The sequence below is a fragment of the Mustela nivalis genome, assembly GCF_964662115.1.
Source record: "Mustela nivalis genome assembly, chromosome: 7".
NCBI classification, from domain to species: domain Eukaryota; kingdom Metazoa; phylum Chordata; class Mammalia; order Carnivora; family Mustelidae; genus Mustela; species Mustela nivalis.
In genome coordinates, this window is record NC_139026.1 from 86,472,079 (window position 1) to 86,481,764 (window position 9,686).

General features: G+C 38.1%; 1 protein-coding gene across 3 annotated transcripts in view; it reads left to right on the top strand.

The window, feature by feature from the left end:
* The window catches only part of LOC309870371 (uncharacterized protein C12orf54), a 45,252-nt gene extending 35,785 nt beyond the window's left edge, over positions 1-9,467 (top strand). For 2 of the 3 annotated variants that reach the window (XM_082742497.1, XM_082742498.1), the window contains exons 8-9: positions 7,988-8,158; positions 9,257-9,467. In XM_082742497.1, the coding sequence (XP_082598623.1) occupies positions 7,988-8,081 (94 nt within the window). In that variant the 3' untranslated portion in view covers positions 8,082-8,158; positions 9,257-9,467. The remainder of the gene's footprint in view (positions 1-7,987; positions 8,159-9,256) is intronic. The other variant, XM_082742499.1, reaches the window with a different exon arrangement.
* The last annotated feature ends 219 nt before the right edge of the window (positions 9,468-9,686 follow it).

Sequence of the window (9,686 nt, forward strand, 5' to 3'; positions counted from 1 at the left end):
GCTCTAGGTTATATAGACACTTTAACAATGTTTATTCTTCCAATCCATGATCATGGAATAGTCTTCCATATTTTTGTGTCTTCTTCAATTTCTTTCACGAGCGTTCTGTAGTTCTTTGAGTACAGATCCTTTGCCTCTTTGGTTAGGTTTAATCCCAAGTATCTTATGGTTCTTGGTGCTATAGTAAATGAAATCGATTCTCTAATTTCCCTTTTTGTATTTTCATTGTTAGTATATAAGAAAACAACTGATTTCTGTACATTGACTTTGTATCCTGCCACATTACTGAATTGCTGTATGAGTTATAGTAGTTTGGGGGTGGAGTCTTTTGGGTTTTCCATATAAAGAATCATGTCATCTGTGAAGAGAAAGAGTATGACTTCTTCATTGCCAATTTGAATACATTTTATTTCTCTTTGTTGTCTGATTGCTGTTGCTAGGACTTCTAATACTATATTGAACAAGAGTGGTGAAAATGGGCATCCTTGTCGTGTTACTGATCTCAAAGGGAAGGCTGTCAGCTTTTCCCCATACAGGATAAGATTAGCTGTGGGTTTTTCATAGATTTTATGAAGTTGAGGAATGTTTCCTCTATCCCTATATTTTGAAGCGTTTTAATCAGAAACAGATGTTGTATCTTGTCAAATGCTTTTTCTGCATCAATTGAGAAGACCATGTGGTTCTTCTCCCTTCTATTATTGATTTGTTCTGTCATATTGATTGATTTGCAAATGTTGAACCACCCTTGCATCCCATGGATAAATCCCACCTGGTCATGGTAGATAATCTTTTTAATGTACTCTTGGATCCTATTAGCTAGGATCTTGTTGAGAATCTTAGCACCCATATTAATCAGGGATATTGGTCTGAAATTATCCTTTTTGGTGGGGTCTTTGCCTGGTTTGGGGATCAGGGTAATGCTGGTTTCCTAATAAAAGTCTGCAAGTTTTCCTTCTTCTTCAATTTTTTGAAACAGTCTCCAAAGAATAGGTATTATTTCTTCTTTGAAAAGTTTAGTAGAATTCCCCAGGGAATTTGTCAGTTCCTGGGCTCTTGTTTTTTGGGAGGTTTTTGATCACTGCTTCAATCTCACTACTAGGTATTGGTCTATTCAGGTTGTCAATTTCTTCCTGATTCAGTTTTGGAAGCTTATAGGTTTCTAGGAATGCATCAATTTCATCTAGGTTGCTTAACTTATTGGCATATAACTGTTGACAATTTCTGATTATTGATTTTATTTCCTTGGTGTTAGTCATGATCTCTCCCTTTTCATCCACAATTTTATTAATTTGGGTCCTCTCTCTTATCTTTTGGATTAGTTTAGCCAATGGTTTATTGATCTTATTGATTCTTTCAAAAAAGCAGCTTCTAGTTTTGTTGATGCATTCTACTATATCTCTAGTTTGTATCTCACTGATCTCTGCTCTGATCTTGATTATTTCCCTTCTTTTGTGTGGGGTTGGCTTAATTTGTTGTTGATTATCCAGTTCTTTAAGGTGTAAAGACAGCTGATGTAATCTGGACTTTTCAGTTTTTTTGAGGGTGGCTTGGATGGCTATGTATTTCCCCCTTAAGACCACTTTTGCTGTATCCCATAGGTTTTGGACTGAAGCTATTACAAAGCTGTGATCACCAGGACAGCATGGTACTGACACAAAAACAGATATATAGACCAGTGGAACAGAGTAGAGAGCCCATATATGGACCTTCAACTCTATTGTCAAATAATCTTCAACAAAGCAGAAAAAATATTCAGTGGAAAAAAGACAGTCTCTTCAATAAATGGTGCTGGGAAAATTGGACAGCTATGTGTAGAAGAATGAAACTCGACCATTCTCTTACACCATACACAAAGATAAACTAGAAATGGATAAAAGACCTCAACAAGAGGCAGGAATCCATCAGAATCCTAAAGGACAACATAGACAGTAATGTATTTAACATTGGCCACAGCGACTTCTTTCAAGATATGTCTCCAAAGGCAAAGGAAACAAAAGCAAAAATGAACTTTTGGGACTTCGTCAAGATCAAAGCTTCTGCAGAGCAAAGGAATCAGTGTACAAAACAAAGAGGCAACCCATGGAATGGAAGAAGATATTCGCAAATGACACTACAGACAAAGGGCTGAAAGATCTATAAAGATCTATAAAGAACTCCTCAAACTCAACACACAAAAAACAAATAATCATGTCAAAAAATGGGCAGAAGATATGAACAGCCACTTCTCCAAAGAAGACATACAAATGGCTAACAGACACATGAAAAAATCTTCATCACACTAGCTATCAGGGAGATTCAAATCAAAACCACCTTATATCGGTTAGAATGGCCAAAATGATCAAGACAGTAAACAACATGTGCTGGAGACGATGTGGAGAAAAGGGGAACCCTCTTAAACTGTTGGTGGGAATGCAAGTTGGTGCAGCCACTTTGGAGAACAGTGTGGAGATTCCTCAAGAAATTAAAAATAGAGCTACCCTATGACCCTTCAATTGCACTCCTGGGTATTTACCCCAAAGATATAGATGTAGTGAAAAGAAGGGCCAAATGTACCCAAATGTTCCAAGCATCAATGGCCACAATCACCAAACTGTGCAAAGAGGCAAGATGCTCTTCAACAGATGAATGGATAAAAAATATATGGTCCATATATACAATGGAATATTATGCCTCCATCAGTAAGGATGAATACTCAATTTTTGCATCAACATGGATGGGACTGGAAGAGATTATGCTGAGTGAAAAAATTCAAGCAGTGAAAGTCAATTATCATATGGTTTCACTTACTTGTGGAGCATAAGGAATAAACATGGAAGACATTAGGAGAGAGAAAGGAAAAGTGAATTGGGGGAAATTGGAGGGGGAGACAAACCATGAGAGACTGTGGACTCTGGAAAACAAACAGGGTTTTGGAGGGGAGGAGGATAGGGGGTTGGGTGAGCCTGGCAGTGGCTATTATGGAGGGCATGTACTGCATGGAGCACTGGGTGTGGTGCATAAACAATGAATTCTGGAACACTGAAATGAAATTTTAAAAAATTAAAAAATTTTTTAAAACTGCCAACAGCATTTTTCACAGAACTAGAACAAACAATCCTAATATTTGTGGAACCACAAAAGACCCCAAATAGCCAAAGCAACCTTGAAAAAGAAAATCAATGCTGGGAGCATAATAATTCCAGACTTCAAGTTAAATTACAAAGCTGTAGTAATCAAAACAGTATGGTACTGGAACAAAAATAGACACATAGGTAAATAGAATAGAAAACCTGGAAATAAACCCACAACTATATGAGCAATTAATCTTCAACAAAGGAGGAATGAATATACAATGGGAAAAAGACGGTCTCTTTAACAAATGGTGTTGGGAAAACTGGACAGCTATATGTAAAGGAATGAAACAGACCACTTTCTGTCAGCATACACAAAAATAAACTGAAAATGAATTAAAGACATATAGGGCATGTGGATGGCTCAGTCAGTTAAGCACCCAACTCTTTATTTCAGCTTAGGTCATGATCTCAGTGTTGTGAGATTGGGCCCACTTCAGGCTCCATGCTAAGGAGCCTGCTTAAGATTCTCTCTCCCCCTCTCCTTCTGCTTGCCCCCCCAAAAATGGAGTAAATATCTAAATGTGAGACCTAAAACCACAAAAATCCTTGAAGAGAGCAAAGGCACTAACTTCTCTGACATTGGTCATAGCAACATTTTTCTAGATATGTCTCCTGAGGCAAGGAAAATAAAAGCAAAAATAAACTATCATGACTACATCAAAATAAAAAGTTTCACTGCAATAAACATTGGGGTAAATTGGAAGGGGAGGTGAATCATGAGAGACTATGGACTTTGAAAAACAACCTGAGGGTTTTGAAGGGGCGGAGGGGTGGGAGGTTGGGGGAGCCAGGTGGTGGGTAATAAGGAGGGCACGTATCGCATGGAGCATTGGGTATGGTGCAAAAACAATGAATACTGTTATGCTGAAAAGAATTTTTTTTTAAAAATCGAAAAACAGTACATTAAAAAAAATTTCACTGCATCAACAACTAATAATGTATTTTATGGTGACTAACATAAGATTAAATAAATAAATATTAAAAGTCTCTGCACAAAAAGGAAACAATAAAACTAAAAGGGAATTTACAGAATGAGAGAAGATATCTGCAAATGACATATCTGAAAAAGGGTTACTATCTAAAATATATACAGGACATACACAACTCAATATCCCAAAACCAAATAGTCCAATTTAAAAATGGGCAGAAGACATGAACAGACATTTCTTCAAAGAAGACATACAGATGCCTAACAGACACATGAAAAAAGATGCTCAACATCACTCATCATCAGGGAAATACAAATCAAAACTTTGATGAGTACAGACCCTTTACCTCTTTGGTTAGGTTTATTCCTAGGTATCTTAGGATTTTTGTTGCAACTGTTAATGGGATCGCTTCTTTAATTTTCTTTGTTCTGCCTCATTGTTAGTGTATAGAAATGCAACTGACTTCTGTGTATTGATTTTATAGCCTGAGACTTTGCTAAATTCCCATATCAGTTCTAGCAATTTTGGGGTGGAGTCTTTTAGGTTTTCTATATAGAATATCATGTAGTCCACAAAGAGTGAAAATTTTACTTTTACTCGGCCTACCTGGATGTCTTTTATCTCTTTTTGTTGTCTGATTGCTGAGACTAGGACTTCCAGTACTATATTGAACACCAGTGGTGAGAGTGGACATCCCTGATGTGTTCTTAACCTTAGGGGAAAAGCTCTAAAGTTAACAACTCAAAAACAACAGATGTTGGCAAGGATGTGGAGAAAGGGAGATCCTCTTACACTGTTAGTGAGAATGCAAACTGGTTCAGCTACTCTGGAAAAAAGTATGGTGGTATCTCAAAAAGTTAAAAAATAGAGCTATCTAACACCCAGCAGTTGCAGTACTCAGTATTTATCCAAAGGAAAAAAAAATGAATCAAAGGGTCAAATGAACCTCAATGTTTATAGTAGCCATATCTACAATACGCAAAATATGGAAAGAGCTCAGATGTCTTTCACTAGATGAATGAATAAAGATGTGGTATACATAAATATAATAGATTATTACTCAGCCACCAAAAGAATGAAATATTGTTATTTGCAACCATGTGGACAGCACTAGAAGGTATATGAAATAAGTTAGTTAAGTGAAAGGTATACTAGAAGGTATGTGAAATAAGTTAGTTAAGTGAAATAAGTTAGTCAGAGAAAGATAAATACCATATGATTTAACTCATGTGGAATTTAAGAAACAAAACAGATAAACAGGGGAAAGGAAGGAAAAAATAAAACAAGATGAAAGCAGAGAGGGAGGCAAACTATGAGACACTTAACTATCAGAAACAAACTGAGGGTTACTAGAGGGAAGGTGAGTAGGGGATGGGATAACAGGGTGATGGGCATTAAGGTGGGCATTTGAAGTAATGAGCACTGGGTGTTGTATGCCACAGAAGAATCATTAAATTCTACCTCTGAAACTAATAATACCGTATATGTTAATTAAATTGATTTTCTTTTTTTATTTATTTTCAGCATAACAATATTATTTTTTCACCACACCCAGTGCTCCATGCAATCCATGCCCTCTATAATACCCACCACCTGGTACCCCAACCTCCCACTCTCCCGCCACTTCAAACCCCTCAGATTGTTTTTCAGAGTCCATAGTCTCTCATGGTTCACCTCCCCTTCCTATTTCCTCCAATTCCCTTCTTCTCTCTAACTCCCCATGTCCTCCATGCTATTTGTTATGCTCCACAAATAAGTGAAACCATGTGATAATTGACTCTCTCTGCTTGACTTATTTCACTCAGCATAATCTCTTCCAGTCTCATCCATGTTGCTACAAAAGTTGGGTATTCGTCCTTTCTGATGGAGGCATAATACTCCATAGTGTATATGGACCACATCTTCCTTATCCATTCATCCATTGAAGGGCATCTTGGTTCTTTCCACAGTTTGGCGACCGTGGCCATTGCTGCTATAAACATTGGGGTACAAATGGCCCTTCTTCTTACGACATCTGTATCTTTGGGGTAAATACTCAGGAGTGCAATGGCAGGGTCATAGGGAAGTTCAGTTTTTAATTTCTTAAGGAATCGCCACACTGTTCTCCAAAGAGGCTGCATCAACTTGCATTCCCACCAACAGTGGAAAAGGGTTCCCCTTTCTCCACATCCCCTCCAACACATGTTGTCTGTCTTGCTAATTTTTGCCATTCTAACTGGTGTAAGGTTATCTCAATGTGGCTTTAATTTGAATCTCCCTGATGGCTAGTGATGATGAACATGGTATTAGAAGTCCTAGAAACAGCAATCAGACAACAAAGAGAAATAAAAGGTATCCAAATTGGTAATGAAGAAGTAAAACTCTCTCTCTTTGCAGATGACATGATTCTTTATATGGAAAACCCAAAAGACTCCACCCCCAAGATACTAGAACTCATACAACAATTCAGCAACATGCCAGGATACAAAGTCAATGTGCAGAAATCAGTGGCTTTCTTATACACTAATAATGAAAATACAGAAAAAGAAATTAGAGAATCGATTCCATATACTATAGCACCAAGAACCATAAGATACCTGGGAATAAACCTAACCAAAGAGGTAAAGGATCTGTACTCAAGGAACTACAGAACACTCATGAAAGAAACTGAAGAAGACACAAAAAGATGGAAGACCATTCCATGCTCTTGGATCAGAAGAATGAACATTATGAAAATGTCTGTACTGCCTAGAGCAATCTATACTTTTAATGCTATTCCGATCAAAATTCCACCAGTATTCTTCAAAGAGTTGGAGCAAATAATCCAAAAATTTGTATGGAATCAGAAGAGACCCTGAATCGCTAAGGAAATGTTGAAAAACAAAAATAAAACTGGGGACATGACATTACCTAATTTCAAGCTGTACTACAAAGCTGTGATCACCAAGAAAGCATGGTACTGGCATAAAAACAGACATATAGACCAGTGGAACAGACTAGAGAGTCCAGATACTAAATTGACTATAAATTTAAAAAAAATTTTTTTTAAACTACAATGAGATACCAACTCACAACTATCAGAATGGCTAAAATCAACAACACAAGTAGCAACAGGTGTTGGCAAGGACGCAGAGAAAGAGGAAACCTCTTACATTGTTGGTGGGGATGCAAACTGGTGCAGCCACTCTGGAAAAAAGGAGAAGGTTCCTTAAAAAGCTAAAAATAGAACTACCCTACAATCCAGCAACTGCACTGGTAGATATTACCCAAAGGATATAAAAATACTGATTCAAAGTGGCACATGCTCCTGGTGTTTATAGCAGCTTTATCAACAATAGCCAAATTACAGAAAGAGCCCAAAATAGCCAAATTTCAGACAGCTGGCTATCGACTGGACTGGATAAAGACTGGATTGGATTACATATGAGGAGCACTTTAGTTTTGTCAAAACCATATTCAGGGTGACTCAGTTGGTTGGGTATCCAACTTTTGATTTCAGCTCAGGTCATGATCTCAGGGTCATGGTATTAAGCTCTCTGCCCAGCTCTGTGCTTAGTGGAGTCTGCTTCTCTCCCTCTTCCTCTGCCCCTCCCCATACACCACCTCTCTCTTTCTCACCCTCTCGCTCTCTCTCAAATAAATAAATCTTTAAAAACACATATTCGAACTAACATTTTACTTAATTTTAATATTCCTCTGAGGCAAGCATGAGTAATTGTCCTGACTTTCCTGTTGAAGACACAAGCTCTGATAAACTATGTCACTCCCTTTCCTAAGACCCAGAAAAGGCTATTTCCTGTGGGCCACATAATCACCAGAGATTTTCAAGTTCCAAAGCTAGAGATGCCTATTCTTGGTGGAATGTGATAATAAATCCTTAAGGACAGTGGAGGCCAGGGAAGAGAGGGTGGGGAGGATGGGATCTTTCTTCGTCATATATTCACAACCTTCTCTTATTTGGTACAGAAGTGTTGGACCTCCAGATTCTGGGATGGCCCTAAATTTGAGAAGCACTGGAGAACAGCCATCGAGGATCCACCCCCACAACTTAAGAAGATAGTTCTCTGATCAATCAGCTTGCTACCCTGGACCCTAGCCCTACAATCAAGAAAGGAAGGCCTCTTCTGCTTCTGCCAGGTATTTTACCAATATGGCCTTTCCCATTAACTCCATTCTTCCCATTCCTCTACAGACAGAAAACCAGGCCTAATGAGTCCTCACTCTAACATGGCAGAGCAGCACTAAACTGAGCAGGTGTGCTCTAATACATTGGACAAGGAGTAAGAGAGTGGAAGGCTGAGGGCAGGATCAAGCCACAGTTTCTTATTCTCTTTGATCAATACAAAGAGTCAGAATTTATCAGGTGTGGATGGTTCCTATATAGGGAAAAACATGGAGAGACAAGTATAGGATAAAGAGATGGAAATGTAGGAAATTTTAAAACCATACTAAGAAATGTCAGGCCCATTATTCCCTTCTAGAAAGTGCTCTGGACACTTTAATTACTTTGGGGGCTTAATTCAGACTCAAGAGTTAAACCACAGTAGGTCCATAATAGACTCTATTGTCAAGATTTTCATTAATAAAGTACTTGAGTGTGCTGCCATTGAGGGCTCAAAGGCACTGCTTGAGTGACATTTGAATATGACAAAGTTCCCTACTCTCTAGTTTCATCTGACACCTAATATCATATAAAGAAGTCTGTCTCAGATGCTCACCTGTGGCATATACTAAGTTAGCCACACTCTCTATTTGGCCTGACCTAGGACTTACTGGGAATTCCTTTCAAGACAGTCTGAGTGCTGGGTGATGAAGAAAAGCAGGCTCATCTGCATGTGTCTAAGTACAGTAACTGTGTACTTTCTTGACCAGCCCCCTTTCAAATACTTTATCCCATATTTATTCCCCATATATTAGCAAAATTCACAAAATGTTCCAATATTTTGGCAAAAAGTTACAGCTTTCTTAAAGAATAGATATACTTACAAAACCTCTGTCATCATTCAAAATTTAATTTGGTTCAGAATTTAAGGCAGGGAGCTTCCTTTCTCTCAGTACAACATAGGAAGCAATGTAGGATACCAGAGTGAACACTACATAGAAAGAAGGTATACAACCAGCATATCTCCTCCCTTACTCAATGTTGGATATCCGGGGATAGGGTCATGATGGCAGTGCCACCTGCCTACTGAACCAAATTTCTTTCATTTTCATTCATGTGACTATGACATCTAGGGCACAACTTTGGTTGCCTGTAAAGGAGAAGTTATTAGGCAGACATCACCACTGCCCAGAAGAAAAAGTGATATTCATGGCAGAGATGCCAGGATCTGTAACTGCACCTGGGAACTTGGAAATCGAATGATACACAAGCACATCACAACTGCCAAGCTAAGAAACCAGCAAACAAACAACTGATAAAAATAAATGTGATATAAAAGACATTTACTTTACTGATTCTCACTGGGTAGTGGAATATAGTGATTGGATGTTCAAGTTTGGTTCATAAAACAACAGATTAGGAAAAGATATGGTTATAAAGTCACAAACCCATTCTGATTTTGTCTAAGTTACTCTGCATTGTGGGCCTCAGTCTCCTTCCCTGTAAATAATGAGGTGTAACTGGAAAATACTGAAGGCTTCTTTCATTTTTATTATCCTGTGA